The 24,130-nt window shown below is 37.3% G+C and overlaps 1 protein-coding gene across 2 annotated transcripts in view; it reads left to right on the forward strand.

The window, feature by feature from the left end:
- Window positions 1-24,130, forward strand: part of ARHGAP15 (Rho GTPase activating protein 15) — a 652,966-nt gene that overhangs the window by 435,596 nt on the left and 193,240 nt on the right. For both annotated transcript variants that reach the window (XM_057745532.1, XM_057745533.1), the window contains exon 11: window positions 4,654-4,731. In XM_057745532.1, the coding sequence (XP_057601515.1) occupies window positions 4,654-4,731 (78 nt within the window). The remainder of the gene's footprint in view (window positions 1-4,653; window positions 4,732-24,130) is intronic.

Raw genomic sequence — 24,130 nt, forward strand, 5'->3', positions numbered from 1 at the left:
CCATAAATCTCAGGAGAGAGACTGTGCAAAATTCCCAGCCCATATTTCAGACTCCAGAGGTTCAGATGTATTTTGTTATAGTCCAGAAAAACAAGCAGGCTTTTTGGGCACACCTCTCAGCCAGGCTCCAACTCCCCATCTTCGTGACTTTGTCCCTCATTTAAGCTACCAAGAATGCCACCTAATCCACACTTCGCAGTTATTTTTAACAGGCTCATCTGCATTGTTAAAAACTACCCATATTTTGGCAGATAAGTCAGTCAACTCTGGAAACAGTGCTGGTCTCTTAGATTTCTTTTTGGAAAGTGTCTAAGATTTATGGTGGGAATTACTCATGACAGCTGCATTCTTTCCACTGGGTTTAGACCACCATTTGGTCTAATAACTCCTAATTGTGTGTCTATCCTAGTCTAAGCTTCTTCAGAAAAAAGGGGGGGGGAAGACTTTTGAAAATCCCCTACAGCAATACCCAGTGATTTCTGTCAACAGTAAACACTATTTTGAAACTTAAGAAGGTCAGCTGATGAGGAAGAAATAAAAGACATTTCGGTGCATGTGGATTTCTTTAGAGAATTTTTCATTAGCATTACATTAATGCTGGTCTGATAAAAATAAACGTAAAATGTTTTAGTTTCATTGTGTTCCCAAAGTATTTTTAGCATAACAAGCAAAATTCCTGTCAGCATTTTCAGTCATGGTATTTTCTTGAAAGAAGTACCTCTTAAAGTGATTTTTCTCCAAACTTCACCAAAGCACAACATCGGTACCTTGAAGACATTGCTCATTTAAAAATCATAAGAGGTCTAATTATATTTCCAAAATAAGTAGTTTCCAATCCAGCAAGGATAATGTGGTCATGAAAAGGATGTCCAAATCCACCAATTTACGTTGGTTTGGTTTGGCATGACTTTCAAAGTTCTTGGAGCAAAAAGAGGATGGCACGTGAATCATCGTAATTGGGGTTCAATTCTCAGGACTCAGGGTCTGCCATTCTGTGAGCCATTCAGGGGAGAGCTAATCAATTACAAGACTGTACCTGTATAATTTATAACTGCTAAAATTCACTGATGTGCTCCAGATTATTTTGCAAAATGTAATACTCCTTTTTAATATATACTTTGTCGTTTTCACTCTATTTATGTAATGAAAAAAATATGATAGCAGGGGGGCATGAGCCTTTCAAAGCAGGGGCCACTAATGTTAGAGATTGTTATCCTTTGTTAGATATATGGTATTGGTATCTCTGAATCTAAAGGGCTTGAAAGTTCTGTCGAGTTAGGTTCAAATTGCATCTAATGTGTTTTGCTTTACTCTCTCTTACTTTCTGGTTTCTGTGCTAAGCCACAAAGCAGTTTCTCTACTTTGACTTAGTTCTACAACCACAGTGGTCACCCTGGTCTGAGTTACCCTCACTGTCTCCCTTCCCAGCTTTCCTTTCTTTTATTCCAGATGTAAATTGGGTTATTAATTTAGGATGAGGCTGCTTTGTTTGAACAGTATACTGCTTTCCAGTTGCTTATACATAATATATCCAACCCATACTGTTCTTCCAAATGTTTTTGATTATTGAACTTAAAAGAAAAAACAAAACTTCTGAAATTTATGAAATATCAAAGGGATACTTGCTATGTTATAACTCTAAATTTCTATAAGAGAAAAAGTTTTTAGATAGTAGGGAATTTCATTAATTGAAATTCAGTATACAACTCTAAACAACACATGCATTTCAATATCATGTAAATAATATTAGAAAAGAAAGAGTTCTAGCTTCAAAATAAAAATGCACTTGATTTTGTACCTATAAAGAGATATGCTTATTAAAATGAGGCTTAAGTAAGATCATTATTTACAATAAAATTTGTTGGGATTCAAATAATTTTATTTACTATTGACCTCTGATAAAGGTCCAACTAATTAGCAGAGCAAAAATTAATTTAAAAAGAAATATATGACACATTTTCTCATTTTTTAATGTAATAGTTAATTGACATTTCATTTTAATTATTATTTTAAATAGGGCTAATTTGACTGATCCTTTTTAAAAAAACACATTTCTTGTTTGAGAAATGTAGAGCTGTATGCTCCATCAATGTTTCTATTTTCCAAAATATTATTTTTCTCATGTTCCTTCAGAGCAACTGATAACTCATGAAAAAAAATCAAGACCACTTTCTTCTGGTGAAACTTTGCGATGGCAGTCTAGATGACCTTATTCACCGTTTGCGGTTCTGAATGACCTTTGACTTTTTCCAAACAAATAACTACCACCAAAGGCCCCAAACTTGCCATCAAGATGGAGCCACTGAAGGTCACTTCAGAGAATAATTTCATACTATTTTTCCTAATGGCTACATGTTCAGGAGAATTACAAATACCCTCAACAGGGAAAACTTTGAAAGGGACACACTTACTTGAATGCATAAGTTTTAATATTTTAAAAAGCTATCACATTTTTAAAAATTACATAGGTTAAAGCTAAGCACCAAACACTATCTAAATGACAAAGCAAAAAAAAATTGTTGATAAATTATAAAGTTCTGAGCACATGTGCATAAACTGAAGACCAACATCCTGAAACTAAAAATCAAATGTTACAAAAGTTTTAATTGATTGTCATATTTAAGTTGTCAAATACACATTGTACTTAAAAACAAACTAGAGTGCACTTTGGTTGATGGAGCTACTTTTTACATCAGGGAAACAAGAATACATTTGATTTTTATAAATGTATATGTCTTAGACATTTTCACTACACACTAATAGGTATCCAACCGCATCTCAATTCCTCACAAATTTATAGATTCATTGTTCTCAGGAAGGGGCAGAGGCTCACTAATTTATTATTAGACTATTCCAGAACTACAGAGTTCATACCAGTTAATACATTTGTTAATAGCTATTCCATTTTATTGAAATTATATACAAGTTATTACGTGGAAGAGTAAAACCATAGTGAGGATTAATAGGTGGGGCACAGAGGATTTTTAAGACAGTGAAAATACTCTGTATGAGGCTATAATAATGGATACATGTCATTATACATTTGTCCAAACCAATAGGCTGTGCAACACCAAGACTGAACCCTAATGTAAAGGATGGACACTAGATGTATCGATGTAGTCTCATTAGTTTTAACAAATGTATCGCTCTGGTGGGGGATGTTGATCATGGGGGAGGCTCTGCATGCCTTGGGGCAAGGGGTATATGGGAAGTCTCTGTACCTTCCCTTCAATTCTAATGTAAATTTAAAACTGCTCTAAAAAATAATGTCTTCAAACGGAGTGAATGATGGCTTTGAATTATGCCGTTAATACTAGCATTACACATTACGTTATTCTACCCTAACCTACTGATGATATATTTTGCACAACAGCAGAATATACCATAAAGTACATAAAAACAGATGGTAAAGCAATAAAGGAGCTCATTTCGTCAGTGAAAACCTTTACAAAGACTTTATTCTGTCACACTATGACAATGATTTCTATCAATTTATTTAACTAACTATTGTGAATTACAGTGTTTAACGATGGTGCTATACCACCTCCCTAGAGAAACTTGCTAAGATACTGACCTCTACATTAACTGCTAATCTCATTCAGTTCTCTTTGAGTGCCTAGACACATCAAGGAATATGCAATCCTGACATTAAAATTATGTTATCAACATTTCTTATCAACAGTAATAGGGTCTGAATACGTGTTTCTCTTTTCATTTTCCTGTTTCTTCATCTTTTTCGTAACTGGGTCATGGAAATAACCATATGATATAAATAAATGTGTGGAAAACAAGCGGTTGATTATCCAAACCCACTGCCAGGATAAGTTATTTTGAGTTATAGATGATTAGTTTTAAAATAATCTGAAACTAATGTCACCATCTTGTTGAGAATTTCTTTTTATTCTTCCATCCATAATGGAAGAATACATTACCTGCAATACACTAGAGATTATCAAAGTAGTTATACATCCAGAGTAGAATTTTCATTCTGTAGTTTCAAATAATCAGACCATTACATGTTATGCTGTAGTCATTGCAGGAGAAAGTGAATCAAACAGAGTGGAAATGAATTGGAATCCCTAGGAATAGAATAAAATAGAATAGACTAGAACAGAACAGATTAAGAATAGAATAAGAATCGGAGAGAGAGAAGAAAGGGAGAGAGTAAGAAGACAAATGAGAACGGGGTAAAGGAGAGGGAAGGAAGGAAGGGAGGGAAAGAGGGAGGCAGGGAGATTTTAAGGAAAGAAAACTTCACAGACACCTTGGGTTACTTTATCTTTCCAACAAGGAAAGTAATCCACATCTATATGAAGGTTCTTCCGCCTACTCTGCCCTGGGTTTGATTCCTGTCTTTTCCTTGGGAATGAATCTTAATTTTACTGTGAAGTCTCATGCTACCTACTGCTCTTTTATGGTTCAACTACACTCAAGTTTGTTGACAATTAACTGTCACTGAACTTAATGATTAGTTTATTTGGATTAAAATGTTGACGATTGCTTGGTTTAGGACATAGAAATCGGTTTTCTCTGTGAGGAAGAGATTAGTTGGTGGTGAGTTACTACTTTCTTCCTTCCTATAATTTTTCTTTTTTCCTTTTACCATCTCGGTTCTTATAGGAGTGAATATAAAACATGCCCTTTTGTTTTCAGGTCTAGATGTTGATGGAATATATCGAGTTAGTGGCAATCTGGCAACAATACAGAAGCTAAGATTTATTGTCAACCAAGGTAAGTGATTTCTTCACTTTAGACCTTTTTACACGTAGTTTCATCTCTATCTATATTTCAGACTCTCTGCTGTATGTATTATGAATATATAATGATAAAAGCTTTGAAGGGAGAAAGAGAAATTTGAAGAAATTAAAAAATTATCACCAGAGAAGTATAAGATAGCCAGTTTACTTGGAGCCGAATAGAATAAAGAGGGGGACCAACTATTACATTATGTGAAATAAATAACAAGTGAAATATGACAGACTAAAAACGAAGAGGAGAAAATAAGGTAAAAGAAAAAATAAACTAGCTTTGAAAAATGTTACTGGCACATAATACACATTTAATGTATGTTGATAAATGAATAAATGAATGGTGGAAAATGCAAGAGTCAAAATCACAGATGTTAGAAAAGTATATGATAGGTAAGTAAAAGAATTAAAAATTAGGAAGTACACACATCATCAAAGGATTACAAACTAAAACAACAATGAAGTACTACTACAAGCCTGATAGAATGGCTAAAATTTAAAACACTGACAACACCAAATGCTGGCAAGAATGTGGAGCAATAGGAACTCTCATTCATACTGGCAGAAATGGAAAACCGTACAGCTAATTTGGAAAACAGCTTAGCAGTTTATTATTAAAATAAATGTGTTCTTACCTTATCACCCAACAGTTGTGCTCCTTGGTGTTTACCCAAGTGAGTTCAAAACATGTCCATGCACAAATAACTGCACACAATATTTCCAGCAGCTTTATTTGTAATTGGTTAAATTTGAAAGCAACCAAGATGTCCTTCAATAGGTGAATGGATAAACAAACCATAAAAAAATCCACAAAATGGAATATTATTAAATGATAAAAAGAAATGAGCTATTAAGTCATGAAAAGGCTTGGAGGAAGCTTAAATGTATATTGCTATGTGAAAGAAGCCAGCCTGAAAATGCTATATATGACATTTTGAAAAAGGCCAAACGACGGAGATAGTAAAAGATCAGTGACAGCAAAGGATTTGGGGCGGGGCGGGGGGGTGAATAAGTGAGCACAGGGGATTTCTAGGGCCATGAAACTGTTTGATTCTGTTTGATATTGTAATAGTGGATACATGTCATTATACATGTGTCAAAATCTATATAATATACAACACTAAGAGTGAACCTTAATGTAAACTGTGGACTTCATCTAATAATAACATAAATATTAGCTCATCAGTCATAACACATGTATTACACTAATGCAAGATGTTGCTAACAGGGGAGATTTGGGGGGAGTGGGCAGGCATAAGAGAAAGTATGTTGGAACTTTATATTTTAAGTTTCTCTGTAAACCTGAAACTTCTCTAAAAAAGACAGTGAGTTTTAAAAATAAAAATTAGGAAATGTTGAAGGAAAAAGAAAAAGACTCAAACATCTTGAGATGATGTTACAGATAGCCCTTAGGTTTAGAATTAGACACATGGTGTAAAACCCAGACACTCTCTCCTTGTGTCCTTGGCATCTTATTTAACTCTCTTATGCTCTGTTTCTTATCAGTAAAAACAGGAAGGAAGTGCCTTGGAAATATTTGTGAGAATGAAATGAGATAGTGTGTGGTATTCTCTTAGTGACTTAACAGACTCATAGTAGTTGTTCAACACGTCTAAGTTTCCCTTTCACTTAAAAAGTCAATGATGTCTCATTTCCTTCTGGAGAATTTACGCAAAATCTTCATAACCTGCCTTCCCACCTACTTTTTTTTTTTTTCTTTTTTTTCTTTTGTTTTTGGCTGTGTTGGGTCTTTGCTGCATTTGGGCTTTCTCTAGTTGCGATGAGCGGGGGCTACTCTTCATTGCGGTGCGCAGGCTTCTCAGTGTGGTGGCTTCTCTTTGCCATGGAGCACAGGCTCTAGACATGCAGGCTCAGTAGTTGTGGCCCACGGGCTCTAGAGCACAGGCTCAGTAGTTGTGTGCATGGGCCCAGCCGCTCTGCGGCATGTGGGATCTTTCCCGACCAGGGATCGAACCCGTGTCCCCTGCGTTGGCAGGCAGATTCTAAACCACTGCGCTACCAGGGAAGTCCCCCCACCTACTTTTGGTGGGCTGCAAGTCCTCTGAATTTCCTTCACAAAACATTCCTAACTGTACTTCCTTATTTACAAACCGTTGTATTTCTGAATGCCTTTGCATAGTCTCTTGCATCTACTTTCAGTATCCTCCTAACTTTTCCTTCCCATCCCACATACAAAATGCTTCCTGCCTGGTTAGATTTCTTCTGATTCTTCAAGGCCCAGATTATAAATAATTTTCTCCAGGGAGTCTGCAGCATTTCTTCAGTCAGATTCCTTCTCTGTGTGCCCATTATGCTGGGTGGTTAAATTTGCATTCGTACAGGTACATCTAACTTCTAAATTCCATTTATTATAAGACCCAGAGACTTAATGCCACCTTTTAAAGAGAATTTTATCAAATGTATTCCGTGATTATATTTCAGAAACATTAACTTTTGAAAGTCTTGGAATAAAAAAAGAAGATACTGGTTGAAATATGTGGCTCCTCCATGAATCTCTATATACCTGAGAAGGGAGGATTTAAATCATCCTGTATCTTCCCTCACTAACCACCAGTAGCCCTGGAACCTCCATACAGGGAGCTCTTAATATTTGTTGCATAGTGTTTGTGTCTGTGTGTGTCTGTGTGGGTGTGTTACAAATAGAAGTATTACTACTGAGAATCATTAACTCTCCTGCAATTCAACTTGGGTTGAAGCATTATCCTTTTAAGTGTTGACTGCAGTGCTTTTGGCCAGTGGCCACATAATTCTTACTTCTGAGCATCTCCATAACCAAGAATCTATTTGTTCTGTTTGCTCACTAATGTGCACCTTTCAGAATCACTCTCTTTCCTGGGCAAAAAACAGAACTGAACTTTACCTTCCGTATTCACATTGGCCCCAGTGGACTGAATCAGAGTACCCCTTCTGTGGATAAATATTGGATAAAATAGCCCCAGCTTTTTATAACCATTCCTGTTTATAACTAGCTAAAATCATTCTTATAATATATTTCATACTGAAACCATATCCTGGTTGGGATTCTAGACAGCTGGGCAACACATTTCTTCTACAAAGAAGAAATCTCAAAACAGAAGCCATGCTAGAAACAAACACTAGTTGCATTTCCTGCCTTTAAAAAAAAAATTATGCTCAGCAGTTTGAAAAGGCAAAAAAATCTGCAATGAAAATACGAAATCTGTCCATCTCATCTTTTGCAATCCAAACTTCAGTGTCCTCTGGGGCTGTGTAACTGCTCATGTTCCATGAGAGTTGACAATGTAAAGCTGGACAGAGGCCTGAATTGGTATCTGGTAGCGCAAAATTGTCAGTAAACTGTCTCCCTGGTTTATAGCACTGTCAGAATGCAACACACTGAACACAAATTACGCTATATTAGGACCGTTGATACTAGTGATTTTGTCCAAGTTGTGTTGTAGAGTTTTTTTGAATTAGATGATAAAAGATATGCATATACCAGCTTCTCTCAAATTTTGCTAATCAGATTATCCTGTGAATGAAATTTCAGGAGTGGACCAATAACATTGCTTCTAACACCATACCTTCCCCTTCATCTACATGCTGGTTGCTAACAGCAGAGCTGACATAGGAGAGAATCAGTGCTGGATACAAAGAGACTAAATGTGTACATTGTTGTCTCTGCTCTGTGTGTGTGTGTATGTGTGTTTGTGTGTATGTGTCTGCAGTGAAATAAAGGGGCAGTGCAGTGTTCATTCCTTGAAAAGCATAAAGAGATATGTGAATGCAATACATTTTTTTGTATTCAAAGATGGAACATAGCTTGTTTTAGCATACCCTCTTTGTATTAACACCTTTTATCTCCTCTTTGTTCACATTCCACAGTGTTTCCTTTTCAGAAGGTTCTAAACGTACATTTTTAAAATGAACAAGCCCTACCCACCATTCGACTAGACAAATGAAAACTAATTTTGGGGATTTTCAAGAACAGTTTAATTGCAATTTATGTATTTTGCTAACTTTCTTGAATGCTATAATCATCAGCAATTCTAAATACACCAGTTGAATGATTCAATTTGTTTTGGTTTTCTGTTTGACTCACTAAATCAGTAGGAATTGGATATCCTTATTATACTTCCAGATCAGATGGCACACAAGTTAAATTCAAAGTGATCACTTTTGAAAAGCATTTCCTAATTATAACTAGTAATGATGAAGGTGATAATTATTATTATAAAAGTAGCTAACATATTTTCATAAGTTATTATGTGCCAAGCACTGTACCAAGTGCTTAACTTATAACATTTAGTTAATCCTTTCTACCATTCCATAGATTGTTATTACTGTTCCCATTTTAAAGTTGAGGAAACTAAGGCTCAGAAATGTTAAATAATGTCCTAAGGTCATAAAGCAAGTAAATGAGAGAACAGGACTAGATCCCTGGTCTCTCTGTCTCAGAGCCTATGCTGAAAACCACTGCTGGATTTGACATTTCCCACTCAATGACTGTTGATTTACCCCCTTACAAAAGTGGACAGCAGTCATTTCATGTTTTACCCACTTGTTAGTGACTTTCTGTTTTCTGATATTTGTAAGTGACAAGTACTGTCATAGGAGTTTGGCTAAAACTTTTCAAGAAAGAGAAATGCCTGTGAAAACACCAAATGCTATAGTTAGGAAGAAGCCTGGTGCTACCATTCTCTGTAGGGCTTCATGTATCTATGTTTGGACCAAGAAGCTACCTTAACACAATATTCTGTTGCAACCTTCAGGACAGGAATTGAAGACTCTCGATTTACTGGTCTGTTGATGCGTTAGTGAGCAGTGCTCTGCCTTGTTGTTGTATTTGGTGACAGCTTTCAATGACAGTTTGCTGATGCTGCTCTTCTGTTCTATGAGGGCATCCCCAGAAGAAAACTAGTCTATGACCTTAGGTGTCAACTTGTCATCAGCCTGTGACACTGCGTTGATTCTTTGGAATGATCTGTGACGTGATGGTTTTCTTGTGTGGGGGTACTTTTACGAAGGACAGACTTTAGCCCTGAAGATGCTGCATAACTGTCTTGAGAACTTTTGACAGAAATCCTACCAGTCTGAATTCCCCCTCCTTCTAACATCGAAATTCTGGTTTGAGCTGCCCATCTAGTTTTTTGCTTACTCTCCAAATTCAGTTCAGACTCTCTTTGGTATTACTTAGATGTTCTTTTTTTCACCCTTTAAAAAAAGGGACATGGAAGACTGGCATCCTTTTTGGCAAATATTAACTATGAAGCTTCCCAAGCCCGTGAGCCAATGGGAGGACTATGAGGTACTGAAGAAAGAGCTAACTGGAAATTTTCCAAACTGGTGTTTCTTAGTACACAATAACAAATATTCAGTCTAAGCATTTCTCTGAACTCGAGGAAGTTACTTCTTACCAGGATTTTAGACATGTTTTCCATATATAGAAAAATAATTTAAAGGAACATTCTTAGGGACACCCTCCTTCACTTTTTCACACCCGGAGGAACAAAATATATAAATGCCATAAATCTACATGGCCAAGAATCTTAATTGGGTGTGTGGGTGTGTGTACGTGTGTGTGTGCATACGATTGTGTGTGTGTTATTTTAAAATGGAAGGGGATTTTTTTTCCCATTAATTTACAGTCTTGTACTTTGCATATCTTTATTCACCCAGATCTTATTGGCATAATAATCCAAATTAAATATTGGCTTAAAGAGATGAACTTGCTTATTTTGAACAAGTTAAGAATAAGCTCCATTGAAAATAAACTATTAGAGAAACAATTTTGTGTTGCCAACTATATCTAAACTACTTTTATATAGATTTGTACCACAAAGCAAAGAAAGCAAAGCATTAACTTTAGTAGCTATCCCAGTGCTTTTCATATTATTTGCAGCATCAAAATTGAATAAAAGAAGAGGAAAGCGGGAAAGAATGTGAACAATTGGCAGTTTCACCATGAAATAAGCAATTGGATGAAACAGAAAAAGATCTGGAAAAGGATTTCAAAACTTCTAGTTCTGTTCTCATAAAATAGCCCTTGTATCAAGTCCATTCATTTTTCTATTAAGTGAGTTTATGTGCCCTCTTATTATTTTTCAAACAAGGTATTTCCTTAAGCCTACTTCGCTCTCACTGGCAACCACAGCAACAACAAAACAAACTGTGTTATTTGCTTTATCCCATTCCACAGGGTGGTTTTTTGGTAAGTTGAATCATTGATATTGCACCTTTCTGGCTTCCATGTGACAAGATTATCTTTTAACAATGATTTATTTTTCCCATTAAAGCTGAAAAGATCACTTGATCATAAAAGGGCCAGCCTCTAACATTTCAGGGCTTTGGAAACTTTCTTAGACCTCATTTTTCAGCTACATTGAGTTAGAGAGCTCAAAGACTATTGATGCCGAAACTTGTATTGCTTTCTAGCTGCTTAAGAACATGTATTTGTCATTAGTAAACAATGCTAAACACAGAGGTCAAAACAATAAGCTCTTCATGTGCATATATATTTGTATAGTTTTTAGTTTCATGTAATGTTTGAGTAACAACTTTCTGAATACTTCTAGTCTCTAAAGTAAACAAATTCTGGCTACTTATTTTAAAGCAAATTATACCATCCATTTGTTGTGAACTATATTTTTATAATTCACTACATACCAAGCAATAAGGAGCTGACTTAACTCGTGGTGAGACAATCAAAAACAGAGACCATCTAGTGGGGAAAGAGCACTGGATAAGCATCGATGAAACTGCCTCCTTATCTTGATTCGGAGCTACTTGTTAGTCTAATAGAAACTCTTTTTTTTAATCCCTTTGAATCACAGACTCTTCATATCCAAAATGGGCACAATAATGAAAATGTAAGGACTTTAAAAACTATGAATCAGCCAAGTGATAATCAGTATTAACTTTAATTAAGAGGACAAGTGGTTGCATGAAATCAGATCAATATTACTTAATTGTCTTCATAATAACATGATACTAAATATTAATAATCAAATATGGCTTTTGGCTTCCACATGATTGAGTTTTATCTGATGATAATAAGATTATTTTTCTTTGGAGACTCCCTGCTATCCAATGAATTGTGCCCTTCCTAGCCAAATTCATAAAAAAATCTGAGTTAGCTTTATCTTATCCATAGACTTTTGGGAGGTTCCAGATTCCAGAGGAATAGCCTCATGTTCATTGGAGAAGAGGAGTAAAGTCTACTGAAATTTTAGGTCCTAGTTTAGTTGTGGCTTTTCCATTGGGTCAATCAATTGAGTCCAGAAATTAAATCTGTCAGAGTTGTGCCCACGGTCAATCTTCAAGGAAAACCCTAAGGATATTTATCAAAATCCATTATCATCATAAATCACTATCATCACCATAAGAATTAATGTGTAGTCATTAAAAATTAGTGAAAAAACACACCAAGCTTACTTCTGCTCTAGCAAACCTTTAAAGCACTGGTTCCTGACCCTGATATGTTTCCGAGTTGTATTGGTTATCTACTGCTGGGTAAAAATATTACCACCAACTTAGCTGCTTAAGCAACACACATTTATTATCTCCCAGTTTTTGTTTGGTCAGAAGTCTAGGCATGGATTAGCTGAATTCTCCATAAGGCTACAATCAAGGTGTCAGCCAAGAGTGGGTCCTAATCTGGAAGCTCAACTGGAGACAGGTCTGCTTCCAAGCACCCGTGATTATTGGCAGGATATAGTTCCTCGCAGGTTGTTGGACTTAAGGCCTCACTTTACTGGCTGTTGGCTAAAGGCCTTGTGAACCTTTCCATAGGCCATCTTGCAACATGGCAGCTTTCTTCATCAAAGCAGGAAGGGAGAGAGACCCGTGGCTAAAGCAAAGTTATAATCTTTTGTACGATATCATGAAGGTTATAACAGCACCTTTGGTGCATGCTGATGGTTAGAAGCAAGTCACAGTTCCTATCCATACCCTAGAGGAGAGGACTGCAGAAGGCGTGAACACAGGAGGAGGGGACAATCAGGGATCATTTCAAAGTCGGTCTGCCACAAGAATCAAGTAGTGGAGCTTTTTAAAAATAAAGATTTTTGGAGCTCAGCCATTGAAACTCTGATGTAAAAGGCAGAGGTTAGAGCTATAAGTATGCATTTTTAAAGAAAAACTTTCCAGGTGAGTCAAGTGCATAACCAGGTTTGGGAACCTCTGCACAGTATCCAGCTAGTTTTATCCTGGCTATTTAGAGGAGATATGACCTACAAGCCATAAGACATGTGAGGTTTACGTTTGAGGAAAGCAAAAATAGAATATGAACGCTTTTTTGTTAACCAATGTTCTAGTGATGAGAGGTTTTCTCTTTGACTGTTGATTGATATAGTAATGTTGACTAACTTTTATGAACTCTGACTCATGATTTGGAATGTAACTAAGCAATGAATGTCATGACTGTAAAGTGTTATTCATATGATTAAAATTGCTGACATTTCTCCACAGCTGCAATCCTTTTCCAATATTGTAGATTCTGGAATAAATGAAGAGGAAAGTTGTTTTACCTAAGGATCTGCTAACAAAACTAACGAGTCAATAACATTTTAAAATGTAAGAGAATACTGATGCTGGTGATAGCTAGCACTTAATTGAGAATCTACTACATGGCAGGTATGCAAAGTTAAAGTTATCTCTAACCCTCACGAAAGTTTGCAAGGTAGAAAAACTTTATTATTCACATTATTCACACATGAAAATCATGGTTCAGAAAGATTAAGTAACTTTTCTAAGGTCACAAAGTTAATGTGTTTTGAAGCCAGACAGTGAACCCATTTCAGACTTACTCCAAAGAACGCATTGCTGGTTCCTGGATTCAGTTTACCAGAGGGGAGGGGCAGAGAGACAGTTTCTTCTTTTTAACATCAAAAGAACCAAAAAACACTTCTTCTCATTATAATACTACACTTTCTTGGTGTCCAGTCTGTGGGACTCTTTTAGAAAAGGAAACCTCATCTTCTTTCAATAAATAACCCCTCACTGCCTGTGACTTCATGAAGGGTAGTAAGTTTGAATCATTTTTGTATCCCCAATACAACAAAGTTCCCAATACTCTTTATGGGTTAAATAAAGATTTGTTGCAACAAAATAAGAGAATGATAAACTACTAATACAAATCAACTCTCTATCAAATGCTCTCATTGGTACACTGTTAGGGTCCACTTCTTGGGTGTCTCAGTAAAGAAAACTCAAGCTATATTTCACATTTATTTTCTCCCAGACTCCTATAAGTTAACAGAATTTTAGATTGTATAAAAAAAATCATGGGACAGAAATAAAGAGTGAAAAATCCTGTATTCCCATTCTCTGCCTCAGTAAGACAAAGCTTGAGGAGATATGATTTACTGTTTGTCATTGGCAATTGGGCAAGTCAGGCACGATATAGGAAGCGGTGGTGTAACTTGGCTTGCCATCTTGGCTCTCCAGAATATTGGAAATGACTAAGTAGAGAGAAAAATCAGAATTGAATAAATAGCAATGAAATTAATTATACTGCTCTTGTTAAGTCCATGCATTGAATTTTGAATATTGAAAATATGCTTTGGTTTTTGTTTTCACACAGGAAGTCCCTGTTGCCGATAATTGCGGCTTCAGTGACTCACAGATATTTATATGGCACTTCTTTTTCGAGATGCTCCATGTAGTTTAGAAGCATTCCCTAACAAAAGTGTGCTAAAGGAAAAAAAGTATTCTCAGAAAGAAAAAGGAATAGGTATGGGGCAGGGAGGAATTTTGGATGGATCTCCATGAACTCCCTGAAGAGAAGCATCCAAAGTTTACAAAGGTAGCGCTGCAACCACGATCAGATGAAAATCTGAATGGCTTAGAGTCATGCAGACTTCAGAACCCATCATCTCCCTGGCCTCACATTCGTGGCCCACTGGAGCCGGAGTGGCAGGTACCCTGTCAGCTTTCCTCTTCTCCGAGAGTCCTGGCACATCAGCATGGACATGGAACTGAGTGGTGAGCTCCATAAAATAAGATTTTGGCTTTTATATCATCTATTCATTGACAGACACTTACAAAGTTCTTCCTATGTGCCTGGCAACATGCAGGATACTAGAAATAGCAGTGAATACAACAGATGACGTGCTCATTGACGTAGAGCATGTATTTCCGTGGATATTCCAGTCCAGTAGCCGAGAAGACTGGTGGTCTATTCAGTGTAAATTAGTAAGAAAATACCAGGATCTGCAGGCCCCACAGATTCTTTTTCCTTCCTACCTCTCTGATCTCACCATGTACCTCTCTCTCATCTCATTTTTTTCCCCTTCTTTCCTTCCTTCACGCTTCCTGCCTTTCTGCCTTCCTGCCTTCTTTCCTTCCTTCCTCAGACACATCAATCTCATTTCCTTCCCAGGGCTTTGGCATTTGCTCCTGTGTACCTGAAATGTGCTTCCTGCAGACCCCCACAGGACCCACTCTTAACATTCAAATCAACTTCTCAGCAAGGCCTTCCATGACTAACAAGTCTGAAGCATGCCACCACCGTACCTACCCAGTCTCTCTCCACCCCAACATTTTGTTTTGTTTTCTCCAGAACACATACTGTCTGAAATTGTCTTGCTTCATTTGTTGCTTTAGTGGCTGCCTTTCTCCTCTACAGTGTAGCCTCCAGACAAGCAAGATCTTGCCCGTTTTGGTCTCCCAAGTATCCCCAGTTTTTACTGTACCCGGCACATAATAGTGTTCAAATAAGTATTTGTTGAATATGAATGAATTCCATAAGTAAATTAATAAATAATGTTGGACCACAAGTGTTGGTTAGACCCTAATCAAAGGTAACTTTAGCTTTTAGGGCCAGAACAAAATATAGCCCCAAGGAAAAATAAATCTTCAGAATTTGAGAGTCTGTGTCCAGTTGGTCATAAATCACAAACTTCTCCTCATCTCCAATCTCCACCTGTGGTCATAATCTAACTGTCCAACATGGACCACATAAGAAAGACTTGGCAAAAAAAGAGAGAGGAGAGCGAGAGAGCTGTCAAAATGGAAGAGCATAGCTAGCTGTAACATCTTGGCCCAGTAGGCCAAGAAAGACTGCCTAAACAATGGGTGACTCCCAACCCAGGTGGTAAGACCACACTCAGGGCTGTCATCTGCTTACGTAAATTTCCACAGTGTGATTACTCTCGGTGATACTGCTTGTTGACAAGGCTCTGCCAGCCCCATGTCCGTCTGCCAAAAGCCACCTCTCAATTTGCAAGGCTCAAATTGCAAAGGACCTTCCTGGGCTTACCGTGCCCTTACCGCCCCCCCCGCCACACACACACACACAAAGGTATTATAAACTGAAAAGTCTATGAGAAGAATCAGGAAAGAAGGAAAATTAGTTTAAGGAATAAAAGAAGGCTTTAATCTGCCTAAGGACAACTTGACATGGCAATTTATTCACTCAGAAATATTTGTTGAAAACCTATAAGTCGGGGCCTCTTCTGGGTACTGAGGAGAGCCCAGGGCAATCAGGATCTGGTGGAGTGTTCATTTTGGTGTCAAGAGATAGATAATAATCAAATACACAAGCTGCTTACAGGTCAAGTCAAGAATCAAGATGGTGACATGATAGAGAATAACCAAGGGGGTGAGGGAGATGGTCCGCATTTTGGATGATCTGGGAGGATCTCTTTGAGGAGGTACCATCTGAGTAGAAACTTGCCTTGATAGGAAGAAGAGAGGAACACAAAGATGTGGAGGAAGAGGAGAGCAGGCAGAGCAAAACTGGTCCTAGGGAATGAGGGCTTGGATGACATCGGGACACAGAAGTCAGAGAGGTAGGCAAAACCAGCCCAGGGAGGCCCTTGCAAATCAAGATAAGAAGTTTTGCCTTTCATTCTAAATTCACTGGAAAGTCACTGGGGTAGAGGAGGGTGGGAGGTAATCAGAAAATGATCTGATATTACTTATTCTTAAATCATTCTGACTGCTATGAGAAGAATAGATGGTAGAAGACAGGAGTGAAACGGGAACAGTTAGGAGGTTATTACAGTGGGTCAGTCAAGATATAATATTGGTGACTGGTTTACATGAGGTAAACTCCATATTCTATTGTGATTTGTCTCATTTTCCACGTGTCTTTTGAACCATTTCTTTTAAGCCTTTAGGTGCAATGAGAACACTGCGGTCCAGGAGTTAGAAAACTTAGATCAGTTTCTGTATCACCTCTTACTAGCTGTGCCCTCTTGCTCAAGTCACTTAGCCCTCACGGGCCAATTTTCTTATCTTTAAAGCAAGACCATCGGTTCTCTTGAGATGAGTTAATCACATGAAATAATGAACCAGTTACACTGGAAAATGCTACACCATACCTCATTTTCTTGTGCTCCACTTTACCACACTTCATAGACACTGCCTTTTTTACAAACTGAAGGTTTGTGGCAACCCTGATCAAGTTTATCCATGCCATTTTTCCAACATCATTTGCTCACTTTGTGTCTCTGTGTCACATTTTGGTAATTGTCACAGTATTTCAAACTTTTTCATCATGATGATTGTTATGGTGATCTGTGATCAGTTATCTTTGATGTTACTATTGTAATTGTTTTGAGGCACTATGAACCATGTCCATGTAAGGCAGTAAACAATTTATAAACATTGTGTGTATTCTGTGTGCTCTACCAATCAGCCATTCCCTTGTCTGTCTCCTTCTTCATAGGCCTCCCTATTCCCTAAGACACAACGATACTGAAATCAGGCCAATTAATAATCCTACAATGGCCTTTAAGTGTTCAAATAAAAGGAAGAGTCACATGTCTTTCACTTTAAATCAAAAGCTAGAAATGATTAAGCTTAGTGAGGAAGGCATGTCAATAGCTGTGATAGGCAGGTAGAAAGCTAGGCCTCTTGCACTAGTTAGCCAGGCTGTGAATGCAAAGAAAATTTAAAACAAAAAAAAATTGAAAGTGCTACTCCACTGAACACACAAATGATAAGAAAGTGAAACCGTGTTACTGCTGATACGGAGAAAGTTTTAGTGGTCTGGAAAGAAGATCAAACCAGCCACAACATTCCCTTCAGCCACAGCCTAATCCAGAGCGAGGCCCTAACTCTCTTCAATTCTACTAAGGCTGAGAAGTAAGGAAGCTGCAGAAGAAAAGCTAGCAAAGGTTGGTTCAGGAGGTTTAAGGAAAGAAGCTTTCTCCATAACATCAAAGTACAAAGTGAAGCAGCAAGTGCTGATGTAGAAGCTGCAGCAAGTGGTCCAGAAGATCTAGCTAAGAAAATTAATGAAGCTGGCTACACTAAACAACAAATTTCCAGTGCAGGTGAAACAGCCTTATATTGGAAGAAGATACCATCTAGGACTTTCATAGTTAGAGAAGTCAGTGCCTAGCTTCAACACTTCATAGAACAGGCTGACTCTCTTATAAGGGGCTAATGCTCTGGTGACTTTAAGTTGAAGCCACTGCTCATTTACTATTCTGAAATTCCTAGGGCCCTTAAGAATTATGTTAAATCCACTCTGCCTGTGCTCTATAATTGGAACAACAAAGCCTGGGTGACAGCACATCTGTTGACAACATGGTTTACTGAATATTTTAAGCCCACTGTTGAGACCTACTGCTTAGAAAAAAAGATTTCTTTCAAAATGTTACTGTTCGTTCACAGCGCACCTGGTCACCCAAGAGTTCTGATGGAGATGGACAGTGAGATTAATGTTTTCAGGCCTGCTAACAGCACCCGTTCTGCAGCCTGTGGAGCAAGGAGTAATTTTGACTTTCAAGTCTTAGTATTTCAGGAATATATTTCATAGAGCTGTATAGCTGCCATAGATAGTGACTCGTCTGATGAATGTGGGCCAAGGAAATTGAAAACCTTCTGGAAAGGATTCACCATTTTAGATGCCACTAAGAACATCAGTGATTCATGGGAAGAAGTTGAAATATCAATATCAATAGAAGTTTGGAAGAAGTTGCTTCCAACCTTCATGAATGACTTTCAGGGGCTCAAGACTTCAGTGGAGGAAGTGACTACAGATGTCATGGAAATAGCAAGAGAACTGGAAGTGGAGCCTAACTCTGTGAGACTGTTTCTGTTTTGTAAATAAATTAATTTGTATCATTTGTTTTAGATTCCACTTATAAGCGATATCATATGATATTTCTTTTTCTCTGTCTGACTTACTTCACTCTATGACAGTCTCTAGGTCCATCCATGTTGCTGCAAATGGCATTATTTTATTCTTTTTAATGGCTGAGTAATATTCCATTGTATGTATGTACCACATCTTCTTTATCCATTCCTCTGTCGATGCAGACTTAGAGAACAAACTTATGGTTACCAGAGAGAAAGAGTGGGGGGAGCGATAGGGAGTTCGGGATTGACATGTATACACTGCTATATTTAAAGCAGATGACTAACAAGGACCTACTGTATAGCACAAGGAACTCTGCTCAATATTGTGTAACAACCTGAATGGGAAAAGAGTTTGAAAAGGTATAGATACATGTATAAGTATAACTGAATCACTTTGCTGTACATCTGAAACTAACACAACATTGTTAATCACCTGTACTCCAACATAAAATAAAAAGTTTAAAAAAACACACAAATCATTTTAGAGATTATAACATAGGGAAAAAATGGTTTTATTTTAAGACACATGATCATCTAAGAAGAAAATCCTTGAGACTACATAAAATAGCTATTACAATGAATAAATTAATTTAGTAAAGTCCCAGGAAACAAAGCAGAAGGCTTGGTTACCACAGGAAATGTGAGAATTTTGTGGGAGCGATGGAACTATTCTGTATGTTGATTGTACTGGCAGTCAGAAGATTGTATGAGTTTGTCAAAACACAGATCTGTGCAACAAAAAGAATGAGCTTCAGTGTATGTAAACTGAAATAATAAGCAAAGCATTGTTGGAAAAAAAAAAGACGTGGAGCCTAAGATGTGACTGCATTGCTGCAATCGCATGATAAAATTTGAATGGATGAGAAGTTGCTTTTTATGGATGAGCAAAGAAATTGATTTCTTGAGATGGAATCTACTCCTAAACATGCTGTGAAGACTGTTGACATGGCAAGAAAAAGATTTAGAATATTACATAAACTTAGTTGGTAAAGTAGTGGCAGGGTTTGAGAGGATGGACTCCAATTTTGAAAGAAGTTCTACTGTGGGTGAAATGCTATCAAACAGCACTGCTCTGCACACTTTAGAGAACTTGTTTGTAAAAGGGAGAGTCTATCTATGTGGCAGACTTCATTGTCATGTTTTAAGAGATTGCCCCAGCCACCCCAACATTCAGCAACCACCACCCTGATCAGTCAGCATCCATCAACATCAAGGCAAGACCTTCCACCAACAAAAAGACTGTGACTCACTGAAAGCTCTGTTGATGGTTAGCATTTTTTAGCAATAAAGTACAGTATTTGTGATTAAGGCACGTACATTGTTTTTGTAGATATAATGCTACTGCACACTTAATAGACTACATTATAGTGTAAATATGACTTTTATATTCCCTGAAAGGCCAAAAAAATTGTGTGACTCACTTTATTGTGGCATTCACTTTACTGCTGTGGTCTGGAACTGAACCCACAATACCTTCAAGGTATGCATGTAGAAACGGAAGTTATATCGAAATGTGTCCCTGCAACTACCCTGATGGAGACGTCTGTTGTAATATGATATATGATGAGGTAGATGTTTTTTAAAAGGAAAGAATACTTGAGAAAGGGCGGATCTCATATCCCTCTCGGATTATTTAAAGTCACTCAGATTTTCCCTGGATCACCCCAACCCGCAAAACTTGCTGCTCCTTTTAAATCCTATTTTTGCAGTTTCAACTACTTGATTCACAAAAATCTCACGTTGTGTGTAATTGTCATATATTATTAGCAAACATTATGTGCATATCTTATCTTCTCAACACACTGAACAATTCTTAAGAGCAGAGCTCACATCTTTTAAGTCTGTCTGTCCTACTTCACTTTGAAGAGTATCTTGCACCTGATAGACTCTCTATACATTTTAATCAATATATTGATCAGATCCAGAGTTGGGACATTTCATTTAGAAAGAAAAAGAAGCATTTTGCACATGCTAGAGATCACTCTCGAAAGGGACCATTTCACTGCATGTTGTTGAACTCTGTTCCAGAAACAATGGCAAGAAATGCATAAAATGTTAGACTAGGTACTGGTGACTTTTATTGTCTTCTTTTTTCTGAACTGTGTACTAACTTCCTACAGTTAACACCTGTTTCTTCTGAAATAACAATAGAAATATATGTTTTGTTTTAAAGAATTGAGTAAATCCGCTTTAGGAGAATGGTGTTTACTCCTTAGAACATTGCAAGGGAACCTCAGTACTTGAGTTCTCTAAAGCATTTTTCAGTGTTGTCTCACTAGATCTTTATTGAAAAGCTCTTCACTTTATAGATGAATGAAAGTCCCTATGAGTTTAAATGAATTGGTAAAAGTTGCATTTGTTTCATTTAACTGATATTTTGAGAAGGCGCTATGTGTCTCCTGGTAATCTAGAGATGAACTGGATTTAAAGCCCAGCTATGGTTTTCTAATGCCTGGTCTCCATCTTGCAGGCTCTAAGGCCAGCAGAGTGTCCAATAGTCTACTTAACATAATGACCATGAGATTCTAAAAAGCTCATTGGAATCATTTTGTTTAAATAGTTTGTTTTTCTTGCTGTTTCACCATCTCATCTTTTACAATTCTCCAGATTGTTTGTCTTTTTGTGGTCTCCCCACTCCCTGCTGCATTCTTCCCTAATGAGTGGCCTGTTCTCCCTTCTACTTAATTCATTCCTTTAATGCTCTGACAACCAGAAGGGATTCACTTTCCTTTCTCTGCCTGAGATGTTGGAACTCAATGCCCCATCAGCCCCAGGGACTGGAGTATGTGTGTCTACTGTTATTTGATTGGTCCCAATGAAAGGAAGAGCAGATCTGTCTTTCTGAGCAAGAGGCACACAATCATTGGTTTTGTAACTGGTAAATGCACCTCCTTAAGACAAATCTCATGATTCCTGGAATAAATCTCAATAGGAATTAGCTGCTGCTTCTACCGTGTTCCCGTAGCGTTTTGTACCTGTGGTTTAGCACTGGTTTCAGTCTGTGCAGTTTTAGACGCATCATATCTCTCTCCCTTTCCCAACTGTGAGATGCTGGGAAGTGAAATGTGCCTCATACTTTACTTCTGGATTTCCCATTATGCCCATGATGTGCCAAGCGCATTATAGGCCCTCAGTTAAGCTGTACCGGCCAGAGCCTATAATTTCTGCTTGCCAAATACTCAGCCAGGAGAAGTGTATGCCTTGGCATCAGCATTACACTTCTACTCCCAGAGAGCTCTCTGACTTGAAACTGGGGTCCATCATCAGTCAAAGCATAGAGGGACCAAGTGTGCCTTTAGAGCCCTCAAATCATTCTACCCTCACTTTTGACACCTCCAAAGCCTACTTTCTCCACACTCACACTCACAGCACCCAGCCATCTTCTCCCTTCCTCCTCTCCCTCTCCCTGTCCCTTACCCTCTGCTGAACTTCATCATCCCATTCCCAAGAGTCTGCTCAGACCTTCCAAGGTGACAATCTGGTAATCTGAGTATACTAGTTCGGGCTGTCTACTATATTATAGCGTACTATAAGGAGCGTCCTATAACCAGGCCAATAGTGAGAATATCAGGTTTCTACATAAGGTATTCTCAAAAAGTAGTGTTGACTCACCTCAAATCACACCACTTAGACAACTTTATAGCTAACTAGGCTTGGAATTTTCTTTTTATGACTCAAGAAAATGTTGTATCTCTCATATTTTTATTCTTACTTCTGTATTAATATAGCCCTCCTGAATCCTAAATTCAGGTATAATTTCTGATATCACTGTTCTCAATACTAATTTAGTTACCTAGAAATTTCTTCTAATCAAAAATTTTAAAATATACAAAAGCCAGTTGAAACAAAAAAGACCATATAAAGAATGAGCTAAAGCATTTTAAAAGTGAAGTATATATACCAGCTAGATAAATTCAGATCTCCAAATTATAAAAATGGAAATTCAAAAATGGAAAAAAAAAATTTGGATGTCTTTGTATCTGTTTTTTCATTTATACCACCTTCTGTGTTTATATAAGAAATAGTATTCAGGTACTTTTCATTTCACCCGGATAGGAAAAGAAAATGCTAACCACAATGCAGCCTCATGACTCAAAAGTCTGTAACTGGTATTAATGAACTTTTAAAATGCTAATTTTAATGCTTACCCCAACAGAAAGACGCCTTAGAGCAAAACCTCTCATTTCTTATCTGCTGAAAGCAATGTGTTTGCATCCCTTGCAAAATAAAATGGTTGAAATAGGGTTTTTGAATGGTTTAAACTTTCAAGGACTTCTCTTGTTCACAGTTATTCTTCTAGAGAAAAGAAATTTTTAAAATCACATCCCTTAATGGTCCCTCTGCTTGAAAATGGAAATACTCCCAAATATGTTCCACTGTAGGAAAATCAAAAATAACATGTAAACTACAAATATGTTAGCCAATTGAGAATATTTATTAACTAAATAATTTAATAATAAAGAAAATGCCTACTTGATTAATTGTTACAGAGTAAAAATTACAATAAAACTGTCTTGATCTGTGCTTTGCAGAAGCGCCATTACTGTCTGTGCAGTTGTTTAACAAGGATTTAATTGGAAAGATAAGTGAATGCACATTTAAAAGTATTGTTAATTTGCTTTATAATCACCCCATCCTTCACAGTATTGACAGCACAAGGCACAAACCCCTTTCTGTTTTACAAGTATTATTTTCCATATGTGCACAATAAATTCTGAAGCAGTAATTGGAAATTTTATGGGTTCCAACATACCTAGTATAGTGTGTTTAGAGGTACAGTCTTCCTTTATAAGAAGTAACCCAATTCTAGTTGTTGGAAATGAGTGACAAATCTGACTTACATATTTCCCCCATTCGCTGCAGATCATAATTATATTTTGTCCATTTATAGAAAAATTGCATCATGTATACTTTATGTTTAATAAAATCAGGATTGAGGGGAGGAAAAAATTGTCCAAACTATTTTCATTCTGTGACTATTTTCTTGAAAATGTGCATAAACAGTAGAGGATGGTTTCTAGACCATATGGATGGCCATAGCAGAACACCTTTTTCTGAAAAGAGTTGCTCCTGAATCTATTAAAGGAGACCAGAAAAGGAGCAAAGAACTTTTTCTATGCATGATCTGTTTCTATACCATGCATGCTAGCACACAGACACTCTCTCACCCCCACATACCCTTTAGAGTTGGGAATGATCCAGTCGAAAATCCAGTCAGTATGGCTTTCAAAACCATGTAACTGTAATGCCTCAGATTTCTAGGAGTGGGGACCTTGCTGACCAAGTCTCCATTGCCTAAAGCCCAGAGA

The sequence above is a fragment of the Hippopotamus amphibius genome, chromosome 8, assembly GCF_030028045.1.
Source record: "Hippopotamus amphibius kiboko isolate mHipAmp2 chromosome 8, mHipAmp2.hap2, whole genome shotgun sequence".
Classification (NCBI taxonomy): Eukaryota; Metazoa; Chordata; class Mammalia; order Artiodactyla; family Hippopotamidae; genus Hippopotamus; species Hippopotamus amphibius.